General features: G+C 39.6%; 1 protein-coding gene across 1 annotated transcript in view; it reads right to left on the reverse strand.

Annotated features, from left to right (window-relative positions):
- Positions 1–1,228: 1,228 nt before the first annotated feature.
- NDUFA9 (NADH:ubiquinone oxidoreductase subunit A9) overlaps positions 1,229–20,846 on the reverse strand; it is a 50,890-nt gene continuing 31,272 nt past the window's right edge. The window contains exons 7-11 of the mRNA XM_045830524.1: positions 17,477–17,544; positions 15,801–15,877; positions 9,378–9,473; positions 7,745–7,811; positions 1,229–2,535 (exon numbers count right to left, since the gene is read on the reverse strand). Coding sequence (XP_045686480.1) covers positions 2,365–2,535; positions 7,745–7,811; positions 9,378–9,473; positions 15,801–15,877; positions 17,477–17,544 — 479 coding nt within the window. The 3' untranslated portion in view covers positions 1,229–2,364. The remainder of the gene's footprint in view (positions 2,536–7,744; positions 7,812–9,377; positions 9,474–15,800; positions 15,878–17,476; positions 17,545–20,846) is intronic.

A 20,846-nucleotide genomic window follows, 5' to 3' on the forward strand; every position in this document is an offset into this window, starting at 1 on the left:
GATTTTGTTTTTACACCCTTCAGCCCTGCTCTTGCTCTCATTCTCTCAGGCCTTTCCCTTCACCAGAAAGTTTTCTTCAAATATGCCTTCCCTTCCCATTCATTCCATCACCTTCCACTATGTAAGTCTAATCGTGTACATCTTTCTCCTGAGCACCCTGAAATCCCTGGAACAGGGCATGGTTTGGAGCCAGACAGACCCAGGCCGAAAAGCAGCTCAGCCATGTGCTAATGGGGTTGTTTACCTTCTATAAGCCCTCTTCCATCATTTAAAAAATAGGGATCACCCCTCCCTCAAAAAAGACAGCTATCACTTTAAGTCAGGAAAGAAATGCATGGACTCAGTCATGGTGTTTCCTACTTAAATGATAACATCTTAGTACCTACTATATGCTGGGCTCAGCATTTCAGAAGCTTTATCGCATTTAATTCCTCATCATAATGCTATGATGTGGGTATTTGAGGGTACTATCATCATCATCTCCCTTTTACAGACAAGGAAATTGAGGCTGAGGAGAGGTTAGGTGATTTTGTCCAAATCTCACAGCTAAGAAGTGGTGGCATTCCCCAAGCCTGTACAGAGCTTAGCAGCTAAACCACTCTGCATCACCTAAGATAAAGGTTAAACTCCTCACTGCTCTCTCCTGACACACTGACTGCCCCCCACAAACATCTACTCTCTCTCAAGCCCCAGTGCATTTGCTCATGCTCTTCTCTTCACACCAACTGCTTCTTTCTCACCCCAACACACACACACTCATGCACACTCCCACATTTCGCCTGGTTATCCTCAAGGCAGCTTTACAAATCCATTTTCTATGGAGTTTTCCCTAACCATTCTGAGATAGCCTCTTCCTCCTGCGCTCAGTGCTCTAACGTATACCTCCATATGTGCTTCCTTTAGAGAACTTACATGTATCATTAGGATAAAGTTGGAGGTGACTACAGAGTCAAGCAAAGCTGAATATACAAGGAGGACCCAGGAAAAAAGGATTTAGAATTTAGAGTAGGGTCAGAAGGTAAATAGATTTGTTGAATTACAGAGGTGTAATGATAAATGTAGGTAAATTATAAATGACAATGTTATGATAAACAGTGGGGTTTATAGTCTTGCAAGCCGAAATCAGCTTCGACGATCAGATAAAGAGCAACCTGAGTCCAGAGGGCAGGGCTATCAGTGTACCTCCCACAGGGCAGGGTTTGAAGTCCCCACAGGAAAAGCCACTAAATGGACACTCAACTCATTCCTTTTTATTGTAACAAGAATCACCCTGGATGCGGGTACCCAGATCTTGTACCCAGGGTACAGTTCCTGGTCACACGCAATCTCCACACATTAAGAAGAGAATTCAAAACATTTGGGATCATACAATTGTTTCCTTAGTTGTTGGTAAAGGTCTTCAGCCTCTAAAAGACTTAAAATTAAATATACAAAATGAAGTTAATTCAAACCTTAATATTTTATATTAAATGTGTGCATAGTTGGTACTAAATAATTCCTTAAAAGACAGAAAACCTGAAGATTGTGGAGAGAAGAACAGAATGATGGAGAAGCAAGCACCTGACCTCATTCAGAAGGACCAGAGGACCAGGAAGAGTGCCTCTGGCTTCAGGACGTACTTGGTCTCCGCCCACAGACACTTCCTCCCTGCTCGGCTGGCCACTGTGGCGTTTTGATTCGGAGCTTAAGTATCACGCCAGGTAACTCAGATTAAACTAAACAGGATTCCTCAGGAGCCAAAGAAAATTAAAGGGAAACCTTTGGCACTGGTCTAAGGAAGAAGTATGAAAGGACAAGCAAAGGACCGCAGGGGGACAGCGACCTCAGGTAGCTCAGACCCGAGCAGAGGACTACGGAATTACTGCACCGAGTTTGAGACTCTGTCTACAATGTTGCATACCTATGTGCTGTTTTAAAAGTATATGTAAATGTCATTAAGATAAATTTTTAAAAATAAATTCAGATTAGCTATGGAACATTACATATTTTCTCAATTAGTGAATAGTAAAGACAATTACATATCACTTGTGGTTGTCACATTATTTTGACATTAAAAAGAGGTTCTTATTAAAGAAGTAGCCTGACAGAGGGAAATTCAAATCCTTCAGCATTTCAAAGGATATATGATATATATATATAGCATTATTAAATATATATTTTTAAATGAAAATTATGATCCAATTCTAATTAGCTGAATTTATCACTTAATAAATCAAGAAAGAAAATGCTGTTGCAGAATATAACCTCAGATGTTTTAATAGAGAAATCTTATTCACTATTTACAGGATTCTCTGATGAAAGTGGCCTGGGGGCTAGCCAGGTGACCCAAATGACACCAAGCAGACAAGGGCAGCACAGGGGCCACTAAATGTTGACAGTCTTGGCTGGCTTCACATCTTCAATTTCAGAAGAGAGCCAGCGGTAAGTGCGATGACGTCGCAGCACCTCGATGGCCTTCATTTCCAGTGGTGTGGTCTGAATACCAAGGTCTTCTAAGCCGGGCAGGTAAGGCAATGTCATGTCGGAGATGTGAACCTTTGAACAAACAAAGAACCACAGAGAGCGCTGAAAACTGGCCAGGAACACCAAGTGCTATGCTAGCAAGCACTTAACACTCAAATTGGCCTGAGTCCCATTACTGAGACTTCACTGTTTTCAAAGTGAACGTGGCAGTGTTGGATTCCTGAAACTCACTAAAAGTAGACCACAGGAAAAGGGTTTAAGGAAAAAAGGGCAAGGTCACCAAATACCAGCTCAAAGTCCCCAGCACTATCCATGAGCATAGAACACAGGCTCTCGGTGAGGCGTTCTACAGATTTAGACAAAAATAAATCTAAATCAAGAGGCACAAGTCATCAAATTTGTCAGTGGTGACTTTATAGGAGGGTTTAAGAGTAAAACAGGACTAAAAGACCATGTATTTTGTGTCTTTACTCTGAGCACAGGCTTTCTGCCTCAGTTTTAACTACCAAATTAAAGAAATAATTAACATTTGTCCTTGCTCATTAAGGGATAATCCATATTAACCTTTGTGCTCCAGCTAAACCAACCTGCTGACTAATGTTCAGTACAGATCTACACAAATCGAAACCCATCTCATTTGTAGGAAAGGAGAATCAACTATGAGACTTCCAAAGGTCTCCATCCCCCCACCTGACAGTCTGCGATTCTTTTACCAGTGCCATAAAGCAGCCTCCACACCAAAGCTAAGACCCACTCTGCCTACTGCAGCACCACTTTTCCAATCACAAATGCAAGAGGCATATCAGTGTGAAAAGACAATGAGGTGTTCTGACCAGCACCTCTTGCCCAATCTTTCGTGAACATGGAAGGGACACCTTGAAAACGGTGTTCGCTTTCCAGCCCATCAGAGGCGAGGACAGTGACTGCCCATGCATGTGTGTTCCCTAAGGACTACTGTGCACCTCCTCCACAATTCAGCTTTTAGGTTACATTCAGAGGGCAATTTGGCTGTTTCTTATTGATAAAAAGTCAGTAGGTCTTCAAAGGTAGAGATTGTACATTATTTTTGTTTTATTTTGAGTCCTCCCCAGAAACACTTTTACAGCACTGGACAATGGTCAATGGGTTGGACTAGGACGGGAGACAGCAAGGACAGGGGCAGAGCCACGGAGTCCCGTACACTGTGGAGAGGCTAGAGGGGCGGCAAGAGACTGGTCAAGAGAGTAAGAAAGGGAGAAGTTACCCACTTGGATTAAAGTAGATGCAGTAGAGACAATTATTTTCTTTACCTTTCTGTAGGTTGAAAAATTTCAATACTATTATAAGTATTTTCATAATCAAAAGCTGAATGAAAAGGTAGAAAAGGGTAGAAGTTGTAAGATCTGGCATATATCTTGAGGACTGCCAGAACCATACTTGCTGATGGTCTCAAGCTGTGCTGTCTGATACAGTAGCCATTGGCCAGTTTCAAGTTTAAATTAATTAAAATTAAATATAACTCAAATCTTATTTCTAGAGTCACACAAGCCACATTTCAACTATTCAACAGTGACATGTTGCCAGTGGTTACATCTTAGACATTGCACACTATAAAACGTTTCCATCACTACAGAAAGTGCTGTTGGAGAGCTCTCACTTAGATCTAGATGGACAGGGAAGGGAGAAATCAAGGGGGATTCCTACCCTCTTGACAGAGCTAATAGTGATACTGTTATCGTGATGAGAAAGGTGGAACTGCAATTCTGTTTATGGACACGTTCTATTTCAGATGACTATAACATTATCTGAACTGATCAGAGTCTGCTGCAGGGTTAGCGGGCAGTTCAGGGCTGAAGACACAACTGTAGCTATGAGTTACAGCCTGCAGCTGGAACATGGAACTAGGTGAGGGTCACTTAGAGAATGAGAAAAGATACCAAAAGGCTGAGGAGAGAGCCCTTGGACTCCCCCAACATTTACAGATCGGAAAGAGGGCAAACCAGGAAGGCAGACCAAAAAGCGTGGCCTAATGAGAATAGGAAGAACAAAATACTGTGGAGCTGGCCAGGAAAGAGATGGAAATTCAGGCTTTCAAGGAGAGAGCACTTCATACTATTGGATTTGGCAGAATAGAGATTGCAGGAGACCTTGAAAAGAGCAGTTTTAGGGGCAAAATGGAAATAAAAGCCTGATTGGAATGGGTTAAAGAAAAAGTGAGGTAAGAAACCATCAACAGCAGGTACAGACAGCCCTTCTGAGGAGTTTTGATGCAGTGGGACAAACAAGGTAGGAAGGGAGGAATATGCCTTAAAAAAAAAAAAAAGCAGAGCTCAACTACTCAAGATGGTGATGTAGGTAAATGTGGTACTTGCCTCCTCCCACAACCACATCAAAATTACAAGTGAACTGAAGAACCACCATCATTCAGAAGTGCCTGAAATCTGGTTGAATGCAAGTCCCACAACTAGGGGTTTAAAGACAAAGCCATATCAAGACTGGTAGGAGAGGTGGAGATGAGGATCAGTCTGAGATCAGTCCCATACTCGTGTGTGGCAGATAAAACCGGGAGAGATACCTCTGCTATGGAGGCCCCCCATGAAGAACAAGGGGTTCCAGCCCCCTACTAGTTCCCCCAGCCCCACCCAGGGTTCCAGTGCCAGGAGAGAAGCTCCATAACTTCTGGCTGTGACAACCAGCAGGGACTGGGGTTGAGGGAGATGAAGGGCTTCTGGAGTCCCAGGCAATTCCTCTTAAAGGGCTTGTGCACAGACTTAATCACTCATTCCCTCTCAGCTGCATCACAGAGGCAGTAGCTTCAAAGTCACCAGAGACATACAGGGAGGAACTGAATTATCTAATATCAGGATGAGAGCTTGGGGAGGGCAGCTGGTAGAGGCCATTGTTCCTTTACTGAGCCCTCCCCAACAGAGCAACAGAGGTGGCAGGCAGGTGCTCTACCTGAGACTCCATCAACCTGGTTCACACTGTTTGCATCACCCTGGTGATTCCCTGAGGTCCCTCCCCCACCCAACTTCCAGGCCCACCCAAGATGTGTCCAGTGGCTCTTCCATACAAATGGCCTGTCTTGGCTCATGTCTCCCACTTCCCTAAAATCTCTCAAACAAGCAGCATCTGGCCTCACTGTGCTAAATGGCTCCAGGCCTGGCACTAGCATAGCCAGGCCTGGTTTGCAGCTTAGCCTTACCTGGGCACCTCTAAGCCCAGAGCAAGTGGCAGCCATCTGCAGATCACTTTTTAGCTCATGCTGGTGGCCCCAGACAAAACACAGGCAGTGGGTGATGTTAGCCTGCACCTCACAGGAGACCCCTGAAACAGCACACCCAGTGGACAGCTTCAGACCAAGTCAAAGCATCACAACCCAACCACTTCCACAAGTGATACACTCAAGGGGTAGACTTAGCAGGCACCAGAGCCCCACTAAAGTAAGTCCTGCTCTGTGGGGTGGGCCCCTGCACAGCTGATCCTCCACGGTGGTTGGTGGTCATAGCCAGTCCTTGCAGTTGATTGGCCTGGGGTAAATCCTTCCCACTGATGTCCAACAGCAATTAAGGCTCAACTACAAGTGGAAGATAATGCATAGCCCAAACAGGGGGTGCACTTTGAGTGCCCAGGTTGGGTGATCAGGGAGGATGGGCCACCAGACCCTACAGAACACCTACTACATTAGGCCACTCCACCAAGTCTGGGAGACACAGCAGCTCTACCTAATACATGGAAACAAACACAGGCAGGCTGCCAAAATGAGGAGACAAGAAACATGTCCCAAATCAAAGAACAGAACAAAACTACAGAAAAAGAACTAAGCAATGGAAACAAGCAATCTATTAGATACAGAGTTCAAAACACTGGTTATAAGGATGCTCAATGAACTCAGAACCTCAACAGCATAAAAAAGAAATGAAGGACACAGAAATGAAGGATACAATAACTGAAATAAAGAAAAACTTACAGAGAATCAATAAAGATGAGAATCAAATCAGTGATTTGGAATATAAGGAAGGAAAAAACACCCAATCAGAACAGCAAAAAGAAAAAAGAATCTAAAAAATGAGAATAATATATGATGCCTCTGGGACAACTTCAAAGGTACCAATATTCACATAATGGGAGTATTGGAAGGAGAAGAGAGCAAGAAATTAAAAACCCATTTTAAAAAATGACAGAAAACTTATCCACCTTTGTGAAGGAAAAAAGACACACAAGTCCAGACAGCACCAAGAGTCCCAAACAAAATGAATCCAAAGAGGTCCACATCAAGACACACCACAATTAAAGTTCAAAAGGTTAAAGACAGAAAATCTTAAAAGCAGCAGAGAAAAGCAGTAAGTTACCTACAAGGGTGCTACCATAAGACTGTCAGCTGATTTCTGAACAGAAACTTTGCAGAAGGGACTGACAAGAAATATTCAAAGTGATGAAAAGCATGGACCTATACAACGAAGATAATTCTACCCAGACAAAGCTATCATTTAGAACAAAAAGGATAACGACCTTCCCAGATAAGAAAAAGCTAAAGGAATTCGTCATCATCAAACCAGTATTATATGAAATGTTAAAAAAACTTAAGATGAAAAATTTAAAAAATCAAAGATATCAAAAATAAAATGGCAATAAATACATACCTATCAACAATTGAATCTAAAAAAAAAATAAATGAACAAGAAGAAAAGAAATAGATACAGAGAACATTTGCCAGATAGGAAGGGCTGGGAAATGGGTGAAAAGGTGAGGGGATGACAAGTACAAAATGATCGTTACAGTATAGTCATGGAGATGCAAAGTACATTACAGGGAATATCGTGAATAATATTCTAACTTCTATGCATGGTGTCAGATGGGTGTGAGATTTATCAGGAAGAACAGTCAGTATGTCAACTGTAACTGAAAAATGAAAATGATTTTTCAATAGAAAAAAACGTGAAACTCTTAAGGCATATTTCTATGTTGGTGGGAATAATCCAACAGAGAAAGAAAAATTTATAGTGTCAGAAAGAAAGTAATGGAGGAACCACACTGTGGAGCAAGCTGAGAGTGGATGAGTTTGAGTGCACTCATCCCCTCTCAGGGTGAGGGGCTGACCGTACAGAGAAAGATAAGAGACAGACAACAGCATGAAAATAACCCCAGCAAGCGAGCAAACAAAGATCAATTTTAACGTATGCATCTCTCAACTCTGGTTTCTCTTCGAATCGCAAAAATCCTTTGCCTTTTACTAACATCCATTTCTGCAGCTCTCTGCCCAGCGTCTGCCCATAGAGATGTTCACCATACTCATACTCACCCGTTCCACTTTATCCCTTGTTGTCCACGGCTCAAATGGACTGGTTTCAAAGAGTCGTGCTACCAATCTAGACAAAGAAATAAATACAGCACATGTAATAAGTGTTTCTATGCCCAATATTCAAGCTAGCCTATAAGAACCACAGAAGAGAGACTGTTGTAGGGACAGGAATTCACTGAATTATTTTTAAGACAATAACCAACATCCTGTGACCACTATCTATAACACTGCCTTTCCTTTCAAGTTAACCCAGTCTAACCATTGCAACCGCTGATAATCCTTGTTCTCCATCAAAGAGACAGTGAATCTTAAAAACTAAACTATAGCTACCAACAACAAAGCAAAAAAGACTAACATTCAGAAGTCTGAAATTCAACACAATTTAAGCCTCAGATATTCAAATATGCTTCCAAGAAAGGATGCAGGGCAAGCCAAGGAGTGTGTAAATACTAACAGTGCCCACTGTGTCAAGCATTGTTCCAGTGCCAGAGATACAGATATGAACAAATAGCAATGCTCCCCTTCTGAAATGTCATTCCTGCCTTAAAACATTCTTTCCAAAACAAATGCAAATATTGCACGTAAACTGTAATTGAAAACTTTTTTTAAAAAGTCAAAAACAGAATACTACCTTTCCTTTGACACCCAGGCTTCCAAACTCTCGTCATTTTTCATTTGAACATTCTATTCCTCTTTTTTAGCATCCTTGATAAATGTCTCTTACTCTGCTGGTCCTGTAAATGTAGGTATCCCCATGCTCTGTCCTAGCCTATTTTTCTTGCACTCACACTGGACGCCCATTCTTCCCTACCTACTTCAGAGTCACTGTGAGTATTAAATGAGAAGTACAGACAGCCTGAAAATAGAACATTCTCAATAAATATTATCATCGCACTGCATTATGACTATTCTTCTGATACCTCTGTTAGAGAGCTAACTGTAACATCAAGACACAATGCACAGCCCCTAGTGCATTGCCTGTGACATAGTAGGCATTCAATAAAATTTGTCGAATGAATGAATAAACAAATGTATGAAGGAGTGAACCACTATGTTGGTTTATAAATCAATCTCTGGCAAAGAGGATGTGAAAGTATCCCAGATGAGGCCACTAGGGTGTGACATAATTCTAAGATGCTAAACTTACAAAGGAAGAAATAAATCAAGAAGCAGGGAAAGAAGATAAGGGAATCGTAGGCCCAGACTGAATCAACCTGGCTCCTTCTCCCAACTGCATGATCTAACTGGTTTAATAATGAGGAATCCTTTTGTCACTTCTGAGTGAGTGAGGTGAAACAGAGAGAAACCTGATTTCTCCTTATCCAACCTCCCAAGTAAGATACTTCTCCAAATTAAAACTCAGTAATTTTTAATTGGAGGATTTGAAGATCTGCAGATTTAATCTCTCAACACACACAGTTTTCTCATCCAAAGTAACCCGCATCTCCCTTTCTTAGACATCGCTGTTTCTTTTCTAGACTAACATCAAGGTATTAAGACAACATTCTAACTAGAGATTCTAAGACTTCACTGTATGGAACACACTCCTTTATAACCCTTAGTGAGAGCATTACGAACAAATGTATTTAGTTAACTCTATTTTAGAAGGCACAAAAAGAAGCACTTTACTTACTGATAGGCAAAATGGGGCACAGGGTATGGGAGGAAGGGTCTGTGAGCCACACCAAAGACATACTGCACCAGGTCAAAAAGAAGGTATCGATTGGGCCTACAAAGAAAAAATTCATAGTTACTCAAATTATTGGCACCTACAAACTCACTTGTTTAACAAAAATAACATTTTTCTTATGACAAAGGAATATAAATGTACTGTAGTAAATACAGGTTAGTACAAAGAAAATTTATCATAGTCCCACCAGAGATAAAGTTAATGTATTGAGCTGGCCAAAAAGTTCGCTTGTTTTTTCTGTAAGATGGCTCTAGTAGCACTAAGTTGTCTTTAACTTCGTTTGAAACAACTTTGTTAGATTGTATTGTGACAGCTGTCTTATCAGCGTGCATTTTAAAAAACTTATCAAATTCGGTAAATTTTTCTGTAGTCATTTTAATTTTGAAGATGGAAGAAAATATGCAACATTTTTGGCATATTATTCTTTATATTTCAAGAAAGGTAAAAATGCAACTAAAACGCAAAAAAAGATTTGTGCAGTTTATGGAGAAAGTGCTATGACTGCCTGAACATGTCAAAAGTGGTTTGTCACGTTTTGTGCCAGAGATTTTTTGCTGCATGGTGCTCCACATTTGGGTAGACCAGTTGAAGCTGATACCAATCAAAGTGAGGCATTGAGAACAATCAATGTTATACCACACAGAAGATAGCTAACATATTCCAAATATCCAAATCAATAGAATTATTAGTGGAAATGAAAAACACCTTTTATTTTACAGAAGAAAACATATGGCCTTTTTGGCCAACCAAACATTTAATATATAACCTTCTCACCCCTTTACATATACATTCTTGTTTTGATAAGTGTAAGATTACACAGGTCATCCGGTTCTGTAATGCCTTTTTCACTTACTAGTACACCACAAGCATCTTTCAATGTCATTAAGTCCTCCAGTCCGTGGTCAATGCCTGCACATCCTGCACTGCACGTAATCATAGCCTATTTTACCAATTCCCAGTTTGGGGATATTTAGGCTATTAAAAATATTTCTCTTTTGTAAAGTAATGCCTTATTAAACATTCTTATAGCAAATATTTGTGCTTATCCACAACTATGTGTTTAGAATACATTCTAGAAGTGAAACTTCTCAAAGTATACTTCAAGATTTCAAGGCTTTTACTGACTACTTCCAAACTACCTTCTGGAAAGGTCATATAAATTTACATAGAATGTTAGTAGCCCACTCACCAAAAATGAGTTTAGGCATAAAAAATAAACAAAATTTTGCCAATCTGCCAGATAAAAAGGGTACCTCAATGGTTTAATTAGCATTATTTTAATATTAAAGATTAATTTTTTTCTTTATATATTTTTGGCCATTTACACTTCTTTTCCTCCTGGAGTTCCTATCTATGAGAATAATTTGTAGAGTTCTTTATATTTTAATAACATAGTTGTAAGTATATTTTACTGTTTATATTTTACCTTTCAATGTTTAGGTGTTTTGTGGCATATAAAAGTATAAAATTCCACATAATCAAAACTACTGACTGCTTTTACTTTATGGTCTGGCTTTATAGTTAGAAAATCCCTTTCCAATTAGCAGTAACATAAATTACCACATATTTTTACTAATGCTTTTCAGTTGTTTTTCTTAATCCACAAGTTCTTTCAATGATGTATTTTTGTATTGTTATAAGGAAAAGATGTAATACCATTTACTGAATAATCTACCCTCTTCCCATATTTTGAAATGGCACTTTTTATCACATACTACATTCTTATATATATTTATGACTGTTTCTGGACTTCATATTCTATTTCTCAAATCCGAGTAGTTTTGTACCAATATAACCTAGCTTTAATAATTATTATTGCATATAATACTACCTTTTAATATCTCTTCACACACTTTCCTAATCCCTTTTACCTCTGAAAGCTTGTGATAGCTGAGAGCCAAATGAAAGTAATTTAATGAGAACCTCATCATTCTGACATTTTCATCCAAAAACAAAACAAAGAAAAAAGAAAATGTCAGTTAGGGGAAATGGCAGACAAAACCATCAAATAGCTTCCTTCAAGTTCCAGAAAGATGTATAAAGAGCACCGCAGGGCATATAATATATGCTATGTCAAAGAACAATTTATAATCCTTCTGAAGACAAGCCATACTGGAATCACGGGCAAACTAATTACATGTAATATACTGGCTCTTCAGCTGTTCTCAAACACCTTGTGTTCCATTAAAAGTAACTCAAAGCCTGGTTTAAGTGCCTCTCCCTGCTCACAGATCATGGTACACTGAAGCCTGTGTCCTTCCCAGCTAAGATTTCACTGTCATTCCTTTGCAATTATTCTCAGCAAGACCTTGCCCCCCGTCTCCTCTCCACACCAGCAGAGCAAAACCCCTACTGTGGTTAACCCAGCTATCTGCCTGCCCTGTCTGCTCTGTACCTGAACCGCCAGCAAGACGGAGTCGTAGAGAAAGAACTGGACTAACTGGCTCCCCCTTTGATTTCTGATCACTACCTTCAAATGGAAACCTCAGCTCCACTTCACAATCCTACTATTCCCTCCTACAAGTGCTCTTTTCTGCACTCCCAGGGAGTACTTCCTGCCTTCTCTGTCCTCAGACTTCCCATATACCACTCTGATCACCTCTTGCCTTTTCATTGATGATCTCCTCGTCTTTTTATCATTTTTTAATGATGTCTTTGAAGTACAAAGGTTTTAATTTTGATGAAATATAATTTACCCATTTTTCTTTTATAGAGTATGCTTTTTCATATCTAAAAAATCAACCTAATTCAAGGTTTAAAATTTTTTTAGTTTTCTTCCCCAAAGTTTTAGCACTTACATCTAGGTCTCTGATATATTTTGAGTTAATTTATTTTTTTAAGTATATTTTATTGATTATCCTATTACAGTTGTTCCGATTTTTCCCCTTTTCCCCCCCTTTGCCGGTACACCACTTCCCTCCAGCAATCTTCCCCTTAGTTCATGTCCATGAGTCGTACACATAAGTTCTCTGGCTTCTCCATTTCCTATACTTTTCTTAAAATCTCCCTATTTTGTACCTACCATTTATGCAACTTAATCCCTATACTTTTCCCCCCATTCTTCCCCTCATCCTGCAGCTAACCCTCCATGTGATTTCCTCTTACAGTTTGTTTTTTTTAAATTCAGTTGTTGATAGTTATGAGTTTGTTGTCATTTTATTGTTCATATTTTTATCATCTTTTTCTTAGATAAGTCCCTTTGACATTGCATATAATAAGGGATTGGTGATGATGAACTCCTTTAGCTTTACCTTGTCTGGGAGGCACTTTATCAGCCCTTCCATTTTAAATGATTGCTTTACTGGATACAGTAATCTAGGTCCTTGCTTTTTATCACTTTGAATACTTCTTACCAGTCCCTTCTTGCCTGCAAAGTTCTTTTTGAGAAATCAGCTGACAGTCTCATGGGAACTTAGTCCTATCTCAGAGATAGTCCCCTGAGAGACTGGCAGTTTCTTCTGCCACCCCAACCCCTACTGGTTTTTACAGCCAGAAGTTACGAGGCTTTCTTTTCCTGGTGCTAGAACCCTGGGCTGCATGTTCTGTCCTGAGGCTGGGACCACTCACTCCCAAGGTATCCCTCCCGATTTTATTCACCACATGTGAATGTGGGACCACCCACTCTTCTGGCCACCATCACCATATCATGTCTTTTCCTTTCCTAGAACCCATCTTGATAAATATGGCTTCTTTAAATCACTGGTTATGAGACTTCCATACAGTTTGATTTTCTGGCAGTTCTGGGTGTTTTTTGTTTTGTGACTGGTTGTTATCCTTCTTATGGTTGTGCAAAGAAGTGAATCATGTCTACCTACATCTCCATCTTGACGAGAAGTTTCTGAATTTCTTCATGCATGATGTGAAGTAAGGGTTGATGTTCACCTTTTTACATGTGGATATCCCAGTACCATTAGTTGAAAAGCCTTTTTTTCTTCTTTGAAGTGCTATGGCACTTTGGCAAAAATCAACTGTCCATAAAGTTTTATTTCTGGACTATGAAGTCTTTTCACAGACCTATGTGTCTATTTTTTTTTGTTTTGTTTTGTTTTGTTTTTGCCAGTACCATACTTCATAATTTTAGCTTTATAGTAAGTTTTGAAATTGGGAAGCTTAAATGCTACAATGTTATTCTTCCTTGTAGAAATGGTTTCTTCTTTTACATTTCCAGAGAGATTTAGAATCAATTTGTCAATTTCTGCAAAAAAAGTTTGTTGGAATTAAGTTGAAAGAGTTAAGTTGAAAATATAGATCAATTTGGGGAAAACTGCTTTTTAACAATATTGACTCTTCCAATCCATGAATATGAGATGTCTTTCCATTTATTTAGGCCTTCCTTAATTTCTCTTAGCAATGTTTTGTAATTTTCAGTGTACGTCTTTACTTTTCTTACTAAATTTCTACCTAAGTATTTCACCCCTTTTGAGCTATTATAAATAAAATTATTTTCTTAATTTTAATTTAGTTTGTTCACTTGCTAACTAACGTATAGAAATTGATTTTTACATGTTGATCTTGTACCTTACAATCTTGATGAACTTGTTCATTAGTTCTCAGTTTTGTGTGTGTGTGTGTGTGTGTGTGTGTGTGTGTGTATCAATAGGTAGTTAATAAATGAATGATAAACAGAATGGACCAAATCATGTAATTAGTAATTGTGAAAAAACTAGAAGCAAAATTAAGGTCTTATGCCTCTGCCTTAGCATCAAAGTGTCAAAAAAAACAAGCAAAGTTTTCCCCTGGAGCTGAAAAGGCAAAAAGAGAAGTGTAGATGCATTATTACAATTTCACAAGGAAAAATGCCCACACTGCTATGTCTAGCGTGACTTGACCCATCTACCAAATAAGTATGAATTACTAGAACCTCGTGAAGAGACTGAAGTGACTGGAAAAGAAAATGGCTAACTCACCCCATAGCCAATCTTTACTGAGTAGGAAACAAGCAAAATTCATAAAGCCATTTCTATTCATCTATTCCTTGGAATCCTGGTCTAAGTGCCACTTGACTACAGCCTGAAGTTGTTTGAGTCTTGTGTTTTATGGAACTTGTACTAACCACATTTTTTTTTGGTGAATGATTTTCCTAGGGTATAACTGATTGCATGCTAATGTTCCAAATTGGGAACTCAGAGACATATTAGGAACATAAGACGCACCTAGGTTCCAGAGGAGGAAAATAGAAAAAAAAATTTGAAGCACAAAATGTGGTAAAATATTTAATAACATAAATAACATAATATTTCACCAATGTAAATGTAAACAGAACTCAATAGCAGCATTAACAACCATTATTCCTTCCAAGGGGGGCAGGGAGGAGGTGCGTCTTATAGTCTGAAAAGTACTGTGCATCTTACACTGGTTAGTTAACATGGAAACACAATAGTCTTATTTATACACACAAATTTTGTTTTACTAAATTTACAATAATAGTAAAATGTAACAGTTTATGAATTAATTATCCTGGAAATAAATACTATATATCTGGTGTGGAGAAAAAAATGTCTCCTTTTGCAGAAGCAAATATTTCTTAGGAATTAAGCTATCCCTTAATTATTGAATCAGATCCCCACATTTCACAAAACATCAGGTATCACAGGTTTCCTTCACAGAATGATGGGGTTCTGAGCCAATTATTAGGTAGATTTGGTACTTCTGAACTTGATGGGTTGAGTCTCAGTTTTTTAGTCTTAGTTAATTCAGTAAAAAGGTCCTAAACCTAACTATGATATAATTTAACAATTTCAGGTAAGTCACATAGTTTAACTGTGTCCCATATTTCTGGAGAGCAAATTTCAACAGAGAGCATATAATAAAAGATTAGTTTTGCACAGCATGAGCAACTGTACCCTAATCCAACCATTTCCCACCTTTTGGGGCTTTCAGATACTCTAGCAAAATTAATTTCATTCTGCAACTATATTTACTCCCTAAAAGTTTTTTTGTGTTTTGGAATTTATAGTTACATCTTTTTACATGGTAAAAACTTCACTGGAGTAGTACAAAACCATCCGCTGTTGAGGGGGGCACAGTTACTGGACTAAGCATATATAATCGACTAATATACATAATCATCTTTTGTGACAGAAAAACCATTTATTAAAGCAGATTCCTGGGTTCCTTCAAATTCTGACTTATTTTAAGCATTCAGGAGATTCTGATAATGGTGGCCTTTGGACAGCTCTCTGAAACACAGTGGCCTAAGAGTGAAGGGAGTAAGGTTTCTGGAATAAATACAGTTGAAGACAGACGCTATAAAAATGCAACAAATGAGTCTGTTAGTGAGGAATACATTTAGAAATTACTGTTGTAAGTTACGTTATTTCATTTTAACAGGTAACACAATTTTTAAGCCAAACTTTAACCACCTACCCAACGAAGGCAAAAGTTTTCCCTCTGGCATCTGGCTCCTTAATTGCATTAACAATTCCTTTGGCTACATCTACCACCTATAAGAAATTATAACATGTGTTTAAGTGATTGTTGAAAGAGAGGGAGGAGAAAGGACAAGAAGCAGACCACGTCAGTCACACACATTCGCACACATCAAAATCATAAAATTAAAACAACAGACAGTGTTTTTAGAAAACTTCTTAAAGAATACCCTTCTTAAGAGCTCTAATAACCTCCACATTGGAAATTTTTTAACATTTTTCTAGTCGGAACATGTTTATCTTCATATGGCTATCAAGGCCTTTCTGATTTGCCTTTGCTCATTATTGCTCCAGTTTCATCTGTTACTAAACAATCTCAAACTATTAGGCTGAACACACGGACTTGTTTATATTCTACCACTTTGACATTCAAAAATAATTTTATATGGTTGCAGACCCCATGGTTTTCAACTGGGGTGATTTTGGTGCCCAGGGTACATTTGGCAAATGCCTAGAGATATTTTTAGTTGTCACAACTGGGAGGTGGGGAGAATGCTACTGCCATCTGGTGGCTAGAAGGCAGAAATACTGCTAAAAATTCTATAATAGCCCCTAACAACAGGAGTGTCAAATTCATTTTCACCGGGGGCCACATCAGCCTCACAGTTGCTTTCAAAGGGCCAAAATAATTTTAGGACTGTATAAATGTAACTACTCCTTAACTGTTAAGGAGTTGAAATTACATTAGGCCCTTTGAAGGCAACTGCAAAGCTGATATAGGCCCCAGTGAAAATGAGTTTGACACCCTACCCTACAACAAAGGACTATGCAGCCCAAAATGTCATTAGCGCCAATCTGTCAACCCTTAGTTCAACATAATATGGAATCCAACACGCTCTCTCACCTCTGGGTCCCTGTACATACTGTTCTCCCTGTAGAGGATACTTTCCCCCAACCTCTTCATTTGATTTACTGTTAGTCATTTTTAAAGTCTCACCTTAGACCCTGACTGGTGTGGCTCAGTGCATTTAGTGCCAGCCTGTAAACCAAAAGGTTGCCGGTTTGATTCCCAGTCAGGGCACATGCCTGGGTTGCAGGCCAGGTCTCCAGTTGGGGGTGTGCAAGAGGCAACTGATATCTCTCTTATACATAAGTGTTTCTCTCCCTCTTTCTCCCTCCCGTCCCTCTCTCTAAAAATAAATAAATAAAATCTTTAATAAATAAAAAAATAAAGCCTCACTTGAGATGCCATTTCCTCTGGGAGGCCTTCCCTGATCCTCAGTCTGGATTAGGTGGGTTAGGTATCCCTCTGACATAACTCTGTAAGCCCCTCTCCCCATCACAGCATGTAACACACTGCATGGTAACTGCTCTGCTGACACGCCTCTGGCTGAGACCAACTTGAGGAGAGCAATTTATGTCTATACAGTTAATATCCCTAAATCTCCACTGCCACAAACAGTGTGTTTGGCACACTGAGGGTTCAAAACATTTTCCTTAAATGAATGAACAAGTGAAAACACAGAGAATGCATGTAACTCTTGGGTAAACTACGAGGCAACCAGATGAAGCATACTGACAAAGAAGAATATGATAGAGTTACAGGATTAGGGCAAAACAACAAAACAAATCACCTGAATCTGAATTCAGAGCTCCTTCATCCACAGTACTTACATATACTGGTTGTTTCACTGTCTTCTGGCCCAAGGATATAAGAGGTACACCTCCAAACCAGCGCATATCTGGCAGAAAAAAAAGAGAACTATTCTTAGATAGCCTGAACTGCTGTAAGATCCACCAACTTCCAGGCCCTCCAGGTTAGCACAATCACTTTGTATAACAGAAATAATGAAATAAATGTACCTGACTCTGAGGAAACTGAGCAGCTTCCACTTTTTTATACAACAAATAATAAAAGTAAAAAGGCCAAATATAGAGTGGGGCAAAAGCAAGTTTACAGTTGTAGGTATACAAAAGAGTTTATTCTTGTATTATTATTTATTAATATTGTATTATTCCCAATATGAACAACTGTAAACCGACTTTGCCCTACCCTGTATTTAAGGACACCGAGAGAAAGAGAAAGGTCAAATGGCTTGGGTACTTGTCTTCTAGTCTCTAATGCTAAAGGTATGGTCATCCCCAAGACTGGACTCAAAAAGAAATTACATCTCATTTTAAGAACAACAGCAATCAAAAGGTCACCCTGGCTGGCATAGCTCAGTGGATTGAGCGCGGACTGGGAACCAAAGTGTCCCAGGTTCAATTCCCAGCCAGGGTACATTCCTGAGTTGCAGGCCATAACCCCCAGCAACCGCACATTGATGTTTCTCTCTCTCTCTCTCTCTCTCTCTCTCTCCCCATCCCTTCCCTCCCTAAAAAAATAAATAAAATCTAAAAAAAAAAAAAAGTCAGTGATATGACATACACAACCCACAAAAAGATACTAAGAATGAGAATTTAGTATATGATAAATGTAGTACCACAAATATGTAGAAAATGAAAATAATATTTAATGTATGGTGCTGAGACAATCATTCTACTATTTAGAAAAAGAAATGGCTCACACCTCACCATAAAACAAAGCAAATCAAATCCCAAGTGGATTAAATGTAAAGGTAAAAAAAGCTTCTCAAGAAAAATTTAAAAGAAATTATTAATACGAGCATCAAAAAGAATAAAATAGGGACTTCCGGCAAGATGGAGGCATAGGTGGATGCACCGTACCTCCACGCACAACCAAGATTAGAACAACAACAATTTAGAGGCAGAATAACACCCAGAACTGACAGAGAATTTATCTGAATGGAAGTCGGACAGCCAAGAAGTTGAAGTAGACCCGTTCATCCAGACCAGTAGGAGGGGCGGGGCGGAGCAGCTGGGTGCGGGTCATGGTGTGTGGAAAACAGGGAGAACTGGGCGCATAAGGCAACCAGGAGCACGTAAGCCTTCCGGGACGCAGCAGTGGACCCTGAGTATGCAAGCAGCGGCTGGCGGACCCAGTGAGGCGGCATTGTGGACCAGGGCAGAGCGCACAACCCAGGATCCCAGAGAAGGGACTGAGATCCCAGGAGAATGGAGCTACTGCCATTGTTCCCTTCCGCCCCGCGCCCTCACCCACATACAACGTCACAATCTAGCGACTGGGGTGCCCAGCCCAGGGGAACACCTAAGGCTCCGCCCCTCACCATAACAAGAGTGACCAGACCCGGAAAAAAAAATTTTAAAAATTTAAAAAAGGAGAGAGAGAGAGACATGTGTCCAACAGAACAGATCAGTCCCCCAGGACTCATCCTTTTGGGTGACCAAGAAATAGCAAATCTATCAGATGCACAGTTCAAAACACTGGTGATCAGGAAGCTCACAGAATTGGTTGATTTTGGGCGCAAATCAGATGAAAAAATGCAGGTTACCATAAAAGAGATGAAGGAAGATGCACGAAGAACCAAAAGTGAAGGGAAGGAAACTGGGACTCAAAACAATAGAATGGACCAGAAGGAAGAAAAAAACAATCAAGCAGGGAAGAATAAAGAAATGAGAATTCAAAAAAACGAGGAGAAGCTTAGGAACCTCCAGGACATCTTTAAACGTTCCAACATCCGAATTATAGGGGTACCAGAAGGGGAAGGGGAAGAGCAACAGATTGAGCACGTATTTGAACAAATAATAAAGGAGAACTCTCCATTCTGGCAAAGCAAATAGACTTCCAAGAAATCGAGGAAGCTCAGAGGGCCCCAAAGAAGTTGGACCCAAGAAGAAACACACCAAGGCACATCATAATTACATTAGCCAAGGTGAAAATGAAGGAGAGAATCCTAGAAGCAGCAAGAGATAAGGGGACAGTAACCGACAAAGGAGTTCCCATCAGACTGTCAGCTGATTTCTCAAAAGAGACCATACAGGCAAGAAGGGGCTGGAAAGAAATATTCCAAGTCATGAAAGACAAGGACCTACATCCCAGATTACTCTATCCAGCAAAGCTTTCATTTAGAATGGAAGGGCAGATAAAGTGCTTCTCAGATAAGGTCAAAATAAAGGAGTTCATCATCACCAAGCCCTTATTTTATGAAATGTTCTCAGATAAGGTCAAGTTAAAGGAGTTCATCATCACCAAGCCCTTATTTTATGAAATGTTAAAGGGACTTATCTAAGAAAAGAAGATAAAGAAAAAACATGTATAGTAAAAGGACAGCAAACTCACAATTATTAACAACCACACCTAAAGCAAAACCAAAAGAAACTAAGCAAACATCTAGAACAGGAACAGAACCACAGAAATGGAGGGCACATGGAGGGCTAGCAGCAGGGGGGTGGGAGGAGGAGAGAAGGGGAAAAGGTACAGAGAATAAGTAGCATAGAATGTAGGTTGAAAATAGACAGGGGGAGGGTAAGAATAGTATGGGAAATGTAGAAGCTAAAGAAATTATAAGTATGACACATGGACATGACTAAGGGGGGGATATGGGTGGGAGAGGGTGTACAGGGTGGAGGGAAGTGAAGGGGGGAAAATGGGACAACTGTAATAGCATAATCAATAAAATATATATATATAAAAAGAATAAAATACTTAGGAACAAACTTAACCATGTTGGCTAAAAACCTGCACACCAAAAACTATAAAACACTGCCAAAAGAAGTTTAAAGACACAGGTGAATGGATAGATATTCTGAGTTCATGGCCTGGAAGACAACACTGTTAAAATGTCAACAGTACCCAAAGCAATCTACAGATTTAAAGCAATCCTTATCAAAATCTCAATGGTGTTTTTGCAGAAATACAGAAAACTCCATCTTAAATTTGTAAGGAATCTTCTTTTTAAAAGATTTTATGTACTTATTTTTTAGAGAGGGGAAAGGAGAGCAAAAGAGAAGGAGAGAAACATTGATGTGTGGTTGCCTCTTGCATGCCCCTTACTGGGGACCTGGTCCGCAACCCCGGCATGTGCCCTGACTGGGAATTGAACCAGCGACCCCTTGGTTCCTAGGCCAGCACTCAATCCACTGACCTACACCCGCTAGGGCAAATTCATATGGAATCTTAAAA

The sequence above is a fragment of the Phyllostomus hastatus genome, unplaced genomic scaffold (genome assembly GCF_019186645.2).
Source record: "Phyllostomus hastatus isolate PE091 unplaced genomic scaffold, TTU_PhHast_1.1 phas_contig_152, whole genome shotgun sequence".
In the NCBI taxonomy this organism is placed as follows: domain Eukaryota; kingdom Metazoa; phylum Chordata; class Mammalia; order Chiroptera; family Phyllostomidae; genus Phyllostomus; species Phyllostomus hastatus.